Source organism: Rhipicephalus microplus, chromosome X (genome assembly GCF_043290135.1).
Source record: "Rhipicephalus microplus isolate Deutch F79 chromosome X, USDA_Rmic, whole genome shotgun sequence".
NCBI classification, from domain to species: Eukaryota; Metazoa; Arthropoda; class Arachnida; order Ixodida; family Ixodidae; genus Rhipicephalus; species Rhipicephalus microplus.
The window spans coordinates 49,045,633-49,057,980 of NC_134710.1; the positions used below are offsets into that span (position 1 = coordinate 49,045,633).

Genomic DNA, 12,348 nt, shown 5'->3' on the forward strand with positions numbered 1-12,348 from the left:
TTCACGCCCTGCAGAATGTTGCTGAAGGCCATTGTCGCCAGGGCGCCGACCAGGCACCTTGCACAGTTTTACCGCGTTCCATGTTTTGCCATCGTCGATAATGAAGGATGCTGGGCCGCATTGCTCGATGACTTTCCTTGGCTTCGAGAAAGAGATGTCACCTTTGAATAAAATCGATGGTTTCTTCACCCGCGCCATGGCATCTACTGCCACTGTTGTCGGTTTTCCCGCTCGCCTCCTGTCGGTGTAGGCTTTTCTGTACTCTTGCCTGCGCTAGACACGTTGCCGCAGCCTGGCCAGCTCCTGGTAGGGTGCCTTTGCGAAGGACTCGGGCGATAAGCCGAAGATGTCAAGCTTCGTTTTTGGCAGCCTTCCAAGTAAATGTACCGCAGGAGCCACTCCTGTTGTGGCGTGTGGTGTACACCTGTATGCGGCGAGGTAATCCCGTACAGCAGTTCGCAGCGGACGCTGTTCTAGACGGGCCAGTTGTAGGTAAGTCTTGAACGTGCGGTTGAACCGCTCGATCTGTCCGTTTGCCTGCGGGTAATAAACAGATGAGTGCGACAGGCGGATCGCTCGTTCTTGTAGGAAGTTGACAAATTCTTTTGATGTGAATTGGGGCCCATTATCACAGACAATCGCTTCAAGATGGCCTTTCCGTGCAAATACGTTGGACAGGAACTCGGTCCCGGTTCTTCTTGAAATTTCCCTTGAAAACTGTACTTCCGGCCATTTTGGGAAGTAATCTACGAGTGTCAGCACAAATCTGCAATCTGGAGGCGCCCTCTCTAGGGGACCAACGATACCCATTGCAAGTTTCTGCAATGGTCTCTCTGGTAGCTCGACAGGTTGCAGCGGGGCAAGCGACTCTTTGCCGATTTATCTGCTGCTTAAGATGCTACAATTGTGGACTGCTTCTTTCACGTGACTGTCCATGGGGGGCCACCAAAATTTCTCCCTAAGTCTGGCTTTGGTGCGTCCGATACCCTGGTGAGTTTCATGTGCTGTTGCCACAAATTGAGCCACGAGAGATGATGGAACTACAAGCCTCTCTGCACGCATCAACAATTCTCTCACCACTGACAATTCGTCTCGAACTCTCAAATATGGTTCCAGACCTTCCGGCAAGTCTCTGTGTGACGGCCAAGACCCTTTTACAAACACCTTCACCTTTTGTAGAGTGGCGTCAGCAAGAACCGCTTGTTCAAACTGCTCTTCGGTCAGGCAACTTGGTTGAACCATGGAAACAATTTTCTCCTCAAAAGTCAGCTCTCCATCTGCCATATGAACAGGTAACCGCGAAAGAGCATCGGATACTCTGTTAGATGAGCCTTTCTGGTACTCCACCGTGAAATTGTAACGTAGTAGCCTTGTGCACCAACGTGTAATTCTAAGTGGGCGTCAGCCTGAGCTCTGCGAAGACAGAAGCGAAACGAGGGCCTTGTGGTCTGTTCGGAGAGTGAAGCTCCGTCCCCACAGGTATGTATGCCAATGCTCGCACGCCCAAATGCATGCAAGTGCTTTCTTCTCGCCAACTGCGTACTTTCTTTCAGCCGGAGATAGCTGCGTGATGCAAAAGCATCAGTACGAAGCTTATCGGCGTGCTGCTGAAAGACTGCTCCAAGACCACATTCGGATGCATCAGTGGAAATGATAATTGGAAGCGCAGGATCAAACATGTGCAAGTGGCGAGAATACCTCCTTTACCGCGCGGAAACTGTTATCCACTTCAACAGACCAGGTGAAGGTTTCGCCGTTCCTGAAAAGAGCCCTCATCGGCTCTACCATCTCGGCCAAGTGTGGCACAAACTTGGCGTAGTATTCCACCAACCCAAGAAAGGAGCGAAGTTCAGCGGCATTTCTTGGAACTGGGGTTTCCACAATTGCGTCCACTTTCCCTGACAGTGGCGAAATACCGCAAGGTGTCACCTTGTGGCCCAAGAATTCGAGCTCCTGAACTCCAAACACACATTTGCTGTTGAGCTTCAGACCTGCGTCTTCGATACGCTGCAACACGGCCTCCAAGTTCTTGAGGTGTTCCTCAGCTGATTTACCAAAAATATTTACATCGTCGATGTACAAGAGGACACCCGCACATATGCGAAGGATTCGAGACATCATACTCTGAAAAGCAGTAGGTGCTGAGGCTAGCCCAAAACAAACGCGTTTGAACCGGCACAGCCCTTCATGTGTTAGAAACGCTGTCAAGTCCCTGCTCTCAGGATCCAGCGGAACTTGGTGGTAGGCAGACGCTGAGTCGAGTTTGGAAAAGTGCATGGCACCCACCAAGGCTTGAAGCAACTCATCCATGTGAGGCAGCGGAAAGCTGTCCGGAACAATGACCTTGTTAGGTTCGCGTATATCTAAACAAAGCCTAATACTTCCATCTTTCTTCTGAATGACTACAATAGGGGACACCCATTCTGACGCATCGATACGATCAATGATGTCGAAGCTTTCGAAGCGCTGCAGTTCGGAAGACACGCGTGGTCGTAACATGAAAAGAAGCCGGCGAAGTTTTGATGCTACTGGCTGAACACCCGCACGTGTCTTAATCCTGTGAACAAAACCTTTTGCAAGGCCCAGCTCATTTGTGATCAGCGAGCAACACTTTTGCTGAAGTGCTGACGGCAGCTGCATGAATGGCTCTATTGGAAATGTCCGAGCTACTTCGGTGTTCGGTACCGTGCTGGTTTGAAAACACTGCAGCTGAGAGCCTTCAATACACAGCTTCAAGGCCTTAGTACCGTCCAAGCCAACGAGAGAAGTACCCTGTTCGACGACATAAAACAAAGGCGGTGCGCTGCGATTCTCGAAAAAGACCTCAGAAAAGAAGCAGCCTCGAACTGAAATGGGTCTTTTGGAATAATCCAGAAGCGTCACACTAGGAACAGGAAGAAGCGGCACACCAGAGAAATGTTGGTCAGACGCCTTGCCTGAAAGAATGGAAACTAAAGAGCTAGAATCGACTAACAGCTTCATAGCCCGATTTGAATGTTATTGTGAATTCCGGATGCAAGAGGCTGTTGAACTACAAGAACCTCGACGGTTTCATCCTGCAACTGGCTATGTACTGAAACTTCGAGGACAGCTGCTTGCGACCGCTTCTGATTGCAAATGTTTTCAAAATGTACGATACGGCCACAAAAGAAGCATTTTTTTTCCTTTAGCTGGACAGCGTTTCCAAGAAGCGCGATGCTGTTTAGAACCACACCTGAAGCAATACGAAGAATTCGCGCGTTGCTGCGAGTTCGATGGAGAGCGCTGTCGAGATGGGGGGCGGTTCCCCGATGTAGCTGTCTTATCGCGTTGACTGAAAGTGCGAACACGTGGCAGTGAATTCGGGGACTGCACCAATGAACCGCCTTTTGTGCCAGACTGCGCAGATACTGGTTGCACAGAGACGGAAAATTCCTTCATTTCCACTGCTGCCTGCTCGATTTGACTCGCGAGAGCAACTTTCTTGTTGAACGAAAGCGAAGACCCTTCTAACAGAAGACGTTCCCGAATACGATGCGAAGACACACCGGCAACAAACTGGTCACGTAGTGACTCTTCTTGCGACATAAATGAGCACATCGCGGCAAGCTCTGTTAGCGCGGTCACGTATTCTTGAATAGTCTCGCCTGGGAACTGGATTCGACGGTGAAATCGGTGGCGCTCGACGACCAGGTTGCAGGTGGCATCGAAGTGCTGAGCCAGTGTCGCTACACAGTAAAAGTTTTTACACCCAGAAGGGTGTAAATGAGCTTGTCCCGTGGACGACACCCTAAGGGTGTTAATTCAGCACCTTCCAAAAAGGGTGCTTTTTCATGCACCCTTAGAATAGGGTGTACATGTAAAAAAACTGTAGGGTGTTACAAAAACACCCTTAAGGAAGGGTGCCTTCGATGTCCATCACTTTTTTAGCACCCTCTGAGGAGGGTGCGAGAAGGGTGCACAAGGGTGTTGAGTGCCCATGGCAGGGGTGCCAGTATTCTTTTAGACTGCACTAATAGATATCAGCTTGCACTGATTACACACTACTTGAAGAAAGTGGTCCTGATTATCAATGGTGCGCCACCTGTCGAGCTCCATTCATTGCGTCTGGGCAAAAATAAAAACGCGTACTATCGTGTATGAACTTGTGCTGGATCTATATATACTTCACAGTATATGCATAATGCGCGTTACAGAAAATGAAGCCTTGCTGCCCTTGCATATTGCGTTTATTTAATAGGCAAATAAAACATAAACTTTTCTTCTGCCACACAACTTTTTCACCAGATATACGTTCACGTATACGTACACTACACATGCAACACCTCAAATGTTTATTATATTTATTCAGTTTCACTTCATTGACAATTCTTTGCAACATACAATTACACTGGCTTCAGTTTAGTATACTGCTTCAAGTACATAGAGACTACAAATGAAATATACGCTAATATATCCCTATAATTCTTTCAAGTACCTACAATCCCAGTGGTTTCCAGTTTAATACTCCTTCATGTACACAATCGGTTAATAGGAATGAAATACAGGCAAATATATACTTATGATTCTTTCAAATATATACAATCACCATGATTTCACTATATACGCCTTCATGTACACAATCGTTACCAAGAAGTGATGCACACAAAAATATATATGGATAGTGTTTTCAAATGTATACAATCACAGTGGATGAAGCTTTGTATTCCTGGATGTATAACAATTGGTTATGAGAAATGATGTACATGCAAACATATACGGGTTTTCGCACATATAACTTTAGCGAATACTTAAGAAACCAATACAATGATCAGAAACATAATAAGCTAAAAACGAACACAAAACTGAGTCAAAACTCACAAAAACAAAAGAGGTAATGCATAATTATGGCTAATGACACAGCTGGGTCACTTTATGCCAAATTGCCCAGCCATTTTGGCAACCATCTCAAATGTATTCGAAAAACTCGCGCTGCATTGAAAATAGTGAACTTCTGGAATAATTAGGAGAGGAAAAATATTTGGTCACGTGGCTGCCCTCTGAACTTCCTGGAATGCCGTCTAGGTGTTGTATGTGAAAAATTTTATTTTAAAAGCACCGCTTTTTCTTTCCATACGAAACTCGGTCTACGTGTTACGTAACAAGAGCTTAATTTGGGAGAGTTGGTTCATCGTGGTTGTGTGCTAGTCACAGCGCGACAACTTTAGGAAGAGACAGAAAGGACAGGAAAGAGCATCGACTGTCAACTGAATTTAATGAATGTGCTACGAGCGCTTTTATACGGAGTACAAGAACCGTGTTCATGCGCGACGACACGTGTGAGCACTACAAAATAATCTTAACTGTGAAAAAAATACTCCCTTTCGGAAAGGGTAAGTGAACGTGTAGTGATGCACTGATCATTGGTTTACCTGATAAAATATACTTCTACAAACGTTAAATTGGCATTAGGTAAACCTATTCTCGTGACGAATGGGGCAAGATTGACTATTCCTGTTGCTGTTTAGTACACACACTTTTGAAAGCTTTCAAGGGGTGGAAAACAACATGCTAATATCATATCTGCTGGCTATTTTTTTATTGTGAGACACATGATGTGGTATAACATGCAAAGGTTTTGGTCATTGTTTTTTGTTGGTCCTGTCTTCTTTAACTTTACTTTCTGCAGGAGGGTTTTGCAAACGGGTGTGATGATTCTGTTGGGATACCCAGCATCTTTCAGTCTTTTAATCTGGTTTTTAAACCTGACCTCACCCTTGTGCTAACATGACTTCTGAAGGGTGGCCTGAGTACATGTGGTATCAATTCCTCTTTCTACTAATTTTGAATGCCCACTATGAAAAGGCAGAACATTCTTAGCACTCCTGGGCTGATAGCACCAGCCAATACCCCAACAGCATCATCACACTTGTTTGCGAAACCCTCCTGCAGAAAGTAAAGTTAAAGGAAACAGGACCAAAAGAAAAAGAGAATGACCAATCACCTTTGTATGTCACAAGGTACTACGTACATAAGGTGTCTCACAATTTTAGGAAAAGAGCCAGCAGATATGACATTGTTGTTTTCCACCCCTTCCAAGCTTTCAAAAGTGCATGTACCAGCAACAGGAATAGTCAATCTTGCACCATTCGTCACTAGAAAAGGTTTACTGAATGCCAATCTAATGTGTATAAGATGCCGCTAGCAAGTGGAAAAGTAAACATAGGACAAACTGGGCAATGCTTCGATGATCAAGCAAGACAGCATGCTTTAAATGTTAAGAAGGGCTATAGTAGTCTCATGGCCGGGCACCGTAAAGAATGTAAGCGTAGTCCTAGGTTCCATAAAACACGGTTTTTGAAAAAAAAACAAGCAGAAAAATGAGAGATTTTAGAACTCTTTATCAGGAAGGCCAAGGATCAATGCATCAGTACACCTTCATTTATCTTTTCCGAAAAAGAGTATTCTTTTCTCGGTTAAAATTATTTTGTCATGGTCACACATGTGTTGTTGCAGATGAGCCCTGGTCTTGTGCTCAGTAAAAAAACGCTCGTAGCACCTTCAATAAAATTCAGTTGACAGCGCTCTTTCCTGTCCTTTTTGCGATAAGATTTTTATTACAGAAAAAATTTCATTTTCTTACAATTTAGGTATAATGATGAGTTTTCATTGTATCACAACATGGAGCAAATCGCATCTCCATAGGGACAAAAATCACAATTTTGTGAAATTCGTGATATTTTCTCGTATATTTCAGCAGCTTGAGAGGTCTAAAAATATTTTTTCCTCAAAATATACCTTCTGTGGAGTAAATATTCACTGATCAAATATTCATACAAAGTGCAATATTGCAATAAAAAATGCAAACATAACACATTTTGGCTTTATTCTTGGAAGCGAATGTGGCAAAAAAAATTGCACTATTATTATTGAGCTTCAAATACCTTACAAAAGCACATTTACTTGACAGGTAGACCAAACTTGCTTTAGAAAAAATAAGCGGTAGTTTTAAAACGAAATTTTCCACAAACAGCACACAGACGGCATTATGCCAGGAAGTTATAAGCCAGCCACATGAACAAAACTTTTTTCTCGCTGAAATATTCTAGCAGTTCACTGTTTTCAACGCAGTAAGTCAGCACTTTTTTTTTCAAATACAATTCAGATGGTCGCCAAAGTGGTTGGGACGTTTGGCATGGAATGGTCCAGCTATATTTAAGCAAAATAACTTACACAAATAACAATGTTTGTTCATCTACCATGACCACACTAGAAAAAGTTGTTCAGGCATTGTGACACTAAAATTTTCAGCGTCGTACTGCCTGAACAACTTCTTTGATAAACTCCAAACTCACGCCGAGAAAAAGCCGCTCAATCACGGAGGATGTTAAAGGCCTTGTGGCCATAGACAATGTTGAAAATAAAAAAATCAACTCATCAGTGCTGTTACTTCTTCTTCGTCATTACTGACACGGAAGATTTTTCGGTTATCCATGTGGAGGTTCAGGAAGTAGGCTTGCTCTAGGCTGGGGCCGGGGGGTAGACAACGCAGGACGTCAGCGGCACCCTCTCATCCTGTAATAAGAGCAAACATGACTTCTCATAAAAGGATGTTCGTGCTGTACTGGCAGCACCATATATAAAGAATGTGTAGTGTGTATCCTTCGAAATGGCGTCTAATTGACATTACACTGAACTCGAAGCATACAACACATACATTCCAATAATTTCGTATGATAAAGATAAGAGTTTTCCGGCATACAGCGAATTCCCGAAATGAGGTGAAGTGTAAGACTACAGCTCAAAAATGGCGCTTACGAAAGCCTGAACTCACCTAAGAATCAAATTCCTTCTAGGGTAGTGAGCCAGTGTGAAAAACAATTCCTAAAGTACAATGCTCAGAACATGTAACATTAATCAAAATGCACAAGAAACTTACCTCTTCATGTACAAACAGTGAAGACATCTCTGCTTTCTCTTTTACATGAGAACAAATGATCTTGGGCGTGGCACTAGCGAAGAGGTCTGCAAAAAAAAAGTGAAAGATTTACTGACTTTAATCAGGCCTCTAACAATCTGAGGAATTGTTACAAGTCACCAATCAGTGCAATTCTGACTGCCTCTATAAGGGCATCAAAAATGAACAATTTTCTCGTTCTTTCTACTCTCACAAGACGCTCCGTCAATGAAATCTAATCCAAATTTGACGCTGTGCTTCCTATTTGCCTGCTTTCTAGACGTAGGGCTGCGAACATGTGTTTTGTGCACCTAATCTAGCACAGAAATTCGTCATCTATAATTCAATCATCTTAATTCATTGTAATTTGATAAAAGATGTGATAGCTCGTCCAGTTTTTAAAGAGTGGCGGGCCTGCAATAGGCACTGCCTTGCACGTATGAAAGTAGTTCTTTTTTAAAAAAATTCAAAGCTTGCTTTCAGAAAAAGCGTCTGGCATATTTCGACAACCAAGCCCATCCTCTGATGGCAATCAGGGGCACGCTATTAGCGATTATTGACTACGGGATTTACAAACCTAACCCGTGCCTAAATACTCAGTTAAACACAAACACGCAAGTAAGAGCACTCGAACGACACCAACGCGCGCGGACGCCGACTACGTTGCAGCAGCCATGGCTTATGCTAGAGCTACCACACATAGCTTCGACAGTCACGTATACTCTCTCGATTCTGTTATAATTGATTGATTGATTTGTGGGGTTTACCGTCCCAAAACCACCATTTGATTATGAGAGACGCCGTAGTGGAGGGCTCCGGAAATTTTGACCACCTGGGGTTCTTTAACGTGCACCCAAATCTGAGTACACGGGCCTACAACATTTCCGCCTCCATCGGAAATGCAGCCGCCGCAGCCGAGAATCGAACCCGCGACCTGCGGGTCAGCAGCCGAGTACCTTAGCCACTAGACCACCACGGCGGGGCTCTGTTATAACGCCGAACATTATCGCAGATGAAAGCGAAGCACGAAAACAGCAAACAGAAACGAGGGAAAACAACGCACGGCGATGGCCACAACAACGCGCCTTTGGAAGTCTGCTAGATCTTTCCCTGTTGCTGGTGGCACTTGTCCTAAATAGCTTAAAAAACCGAGGCGCACGTGCTGGGAGCATCGCGGCATATCAGCACCTCCAACTATACCGTCTTTAAGCAAAAAAAAAGCCATTTCGTACAGTGCGCCTCTGTACATAATTTTTGCTTTTTCTTTCTTTTTTGCGCTTACACCTACAGAAGCACGTTGCACATTCGAGTATTAATAGAAATGTTATTACGATGTAGCCCAAAGCATATCTTAAAACAATATCAATCACTTTGTGCAGTGTAGAGACAATGTGCGATCAGCAACTAATCCCGCCCTTGTTAAGTGATCACATCACTCACTGTATGAGTGATGCAGGCACTTACACAACATCGAGCATAGCAGTATGAACTCGTTAAGTCACACGTTTAATCGGGCATCTGCAACAGGCCCGCGAACGCATGCTGTTGTAAATGGCTGGCAGCCTACTTCGGCAGAGCTGCTGCAGGCGCCCAGCTAGCGCTGTATGATTACTTTTTACGAAAACAGTACACTCACCGTTAACAGGCCCACGTTGTCCGTGTCCGCCACTCCATGAATATTCCTTAATCCGAGCGTCACTTCGAACACGGTGTCATGCGTGACCACCATTGAATATGCGCCTGTTCGCTAGAACACACACAGCGACCAAGACCCCAGACCAACGCAACGCATTTGAAAGACGATGAGACAGAAAGAGCGAGGTTGAGAGAGAGAAGGAGGAGGCACTGGCGCCGGCGCCGCAGCTGTCGACGCAGGTGTGCGGTGACGCAACTATTCGCTTATCTACGCCGCCGTTGTGGGAGCAACGCTGGCCGGGGTGAGCGGGGGGGGGAGGAGCGGGAAACCCGCCAGGACGGCGCCGAAGAGCAAACGCTATGGCGCATACGGCGGACGGCCGTTCGTCGCGGAATGACTCCTTGTAAATGGCAACTCTCTTTCCAGCCAGTCGCACAGCGACGCAGGTTATTTACCAGCCTCGGGTTCTTGGAGTATTTTGACGGAATGCGATTGCAGTGGGCGAAAAATAGTGAAGCAAAACTTGCGGAAAACAAAGTGCACCATGGAATGGCCAGAAACAATAATTATTTCGTCCTCGGTGGCATTAGCGGGAGAACATCGCTACACCTTTTTCCAGAGGAATTTCTTTTTGCATTGTCTGTGTCTGGCACTTCCGCGTATGGTGCCGCAAACACTGAATGCGTAGTCGAAGCTGGAACAAATTAATCCACAGTCGCGGATGTTTAGAAGGCTTGTCACACACCACGAAACGCGCCGAGGTTGTTATAACAAACTTTTTGCTGACCACATGATCAGCACATACTTCCATATGGTTACCCAGTGAGCTAGCTAAGCACCTGTAGCAAAGGCAGGGCACGTTTTTGTTAAACGTTGTTAATATAAACCATGATTGTGCATAAGTGCAGTGACATCTTTCCGTGGGAAATGGTCATAACCCACGTTTTCGAGCGTAGAAGCACCTCAGCGGACCTAATCAGCTACCACAGCAAGTTCGTAAGCAACGATCAGGTACGAAAATGTGCAGCTGTTTTCCATGTACTGAATAGTCCATGTACAGTGCGTTGACAACCGTCATTCCTTAAGCCACCTCCCATATAGACTCCCAGTCTGAACAGGTGTGGGACCTTAAACAATAAGAAGCAGTGCCTCCCCCCCCCCGCACACACACGCACACGAAATTCGAGGGCGCATGGGCTGATACACACGCATACTTATTCACAGGCGCACACACATACACGTATACACACATACGGCCACACACACACGCGACCGTAAACGCACGCATGCATGGGCGTACACATGTGCACAGGCACGCCTAACACAAGCACGGACTCGCACATACACGCGCACGCACACATGCACGGGTGTACACACAATCGCGCTTACACGCACACACACCCATACTCGGGCGAACTTTATTTGTGTGTATATAATCCATAGCAAACATGCAGCTTATAACCAACGCTAAGGAAAGCTTTTGTAACATGGATTGCAGTTAAGTGCCATTATAGATGAAACGCGATTTGCTTCTGCTGTATTCGGAGAGCACCTTCACACATTCTAAGTCAATTAGGCCGTCATTTAACGCAAGGTCCACATATTCGTGCAGTAGCTGCGCTGCTCGGCCGCCTATCCGAAGGTCGCGGGTTCGATGCCGGCCATGGCAGTCGAATTAAGGCGGAGGCGAAAAGGTAGAAGCCTTTGCACTGTGCGATATGAGCACTCATTAAAGAACACCAAATGGTGAAAATCTCTGCAGCTTTCCACTACGACGACCCTCATAATCATATCGAGGTTTTTGAGACGTAAAATCCCAAATATTATAATTATGTGTTCTTCTTATGCTGCATATTCTATCTGATGAATCGGCACCTACACCCTTCTCAAGCACAAAAGCACCCTTAGAGCCTATTTTAGGGTGCTATTGAGGCAAGCACCCAAATAAAGGGGTGCTTTTTTTTCAATCGACCATTTATGGGTGTTAAAGGGTGTTGCAAAGGGTGCTTTCTCGTAAAAGCACCCTTTTTACACCCTTTTGGGTGCAAAAATTTTTACTGTGTACCGCGGAGTCATACACGTCGGGCGTAGCTCCAGTCCCTGCCTCCTCAGTCTTTTTCGGCCGCCTGCGAAATAGACAGAGTATTGAACATACGTTGACCTTCGGGTCCCAAGGAATGTAGTAGAAGAGCCTTGCGTCGCTCTGGGGAGAACTCTGAAGCACCGGACGCCAGCAGGTAGACATTGAACATGTCGTGCCATCGGAACAATGGCTGCACGGGACGACCCGGTGTCGGAAGGAACGGATCCGATGGGGCGATGCCAGCGAAAGCCATCTGTGGGGCGTGGCTGGTTATCCCCCGGGAACTATCTCAGACGGGGTTCAAACACTCGTCGCCATTGTAGTGAACGAGTGACGTGCCTCGCACTCATGGGTAGCGGTTGCATACTCTCCTTTTTATTAGACGTTCCACAAATATATACAATCACAAGGACCCAGTGTTGCCAACTCAAACACAGCAACCGAAACTACAGGTACTATATACAGGATACAACAATAGACCAGCTAAGCGTCTGCTTTTTCGAAGAACTTCTGCTGCGGGGTCCAGGATGGCAAGTTACCCAGCACCTCCACCAAAGCTGTTACGGATGTGATGGGTTTATTTACACTGAAAAATGTCAGCGCTCTACCGTCACTGCCGAATCACCATCACTCGAGAGTGTCCGATCTCTTCTTTCTCTTCGCTCTTTCAGTCCACGTTACAATATTATAGCAGCAGCGCTGAATGATGTTAAG

The 12,348-nt window shown here is 45.6% G+C and overlaps 2 protein-coding genes and 1 long non-coding RNA gene across 3 annotated transcripts; all 3 read right to left on the minus strand.

Annotated features, from left to right (window-relative positions):
• Positions 1 to 273: 273 nt before the first annotated feature.
• On the minus strand, positions 274 to 810 carry LOC142775031 (uncharacterized). The gene has a single exon (XM_075876335.1). The coding sequence runs from the start codon at positions 808 to 810 to the stop codon at positions 274 to 276; it is 537 nt and encodes a 178-aa protein (XP_075732450.1).
• A 2,313-nt stretch (positions 811 to 3,123) lies between these two features.
• LOC142775032 (uncharacterized) lies at positions 3,124 to 12,035 on the minus strand. Its single transcript, XM_075876337.1, has 3 exons — positions 11,678 to 12,035; positions 5,963 to 5,981; positions 3,124 to 3,707 (listed from the first exon to the last, which is right to left on the minus strand). The coding sequence occupies exons 1-3, from the start codon at positions 11,885 to 11,887 to the stop codon at positions 3,124 to 3,126; spliced, it is 813 nt and encodes a 270-aa protein (XP_075732452.1). The 5' UTR covers positions 11,888 to 12,035.
• On the minus strand, positions 7,403 to 9,712 carry LOC142776835 (uncharacterized). The gene is made up of 3 exons (XR_012887830.1): positions 9,552 to 9,712; positions 7,898 to 7,983; positions 7,403 to 7,533 (listed from the first exon to the last, which is right to left on the minus strand). It is a non-coding gene; the product is annotated as an uncharacterized LOC142776835 (long non-coding RNA).
• Positions 12,036 to 12,348: the final 313 nt, after the last annotated feature.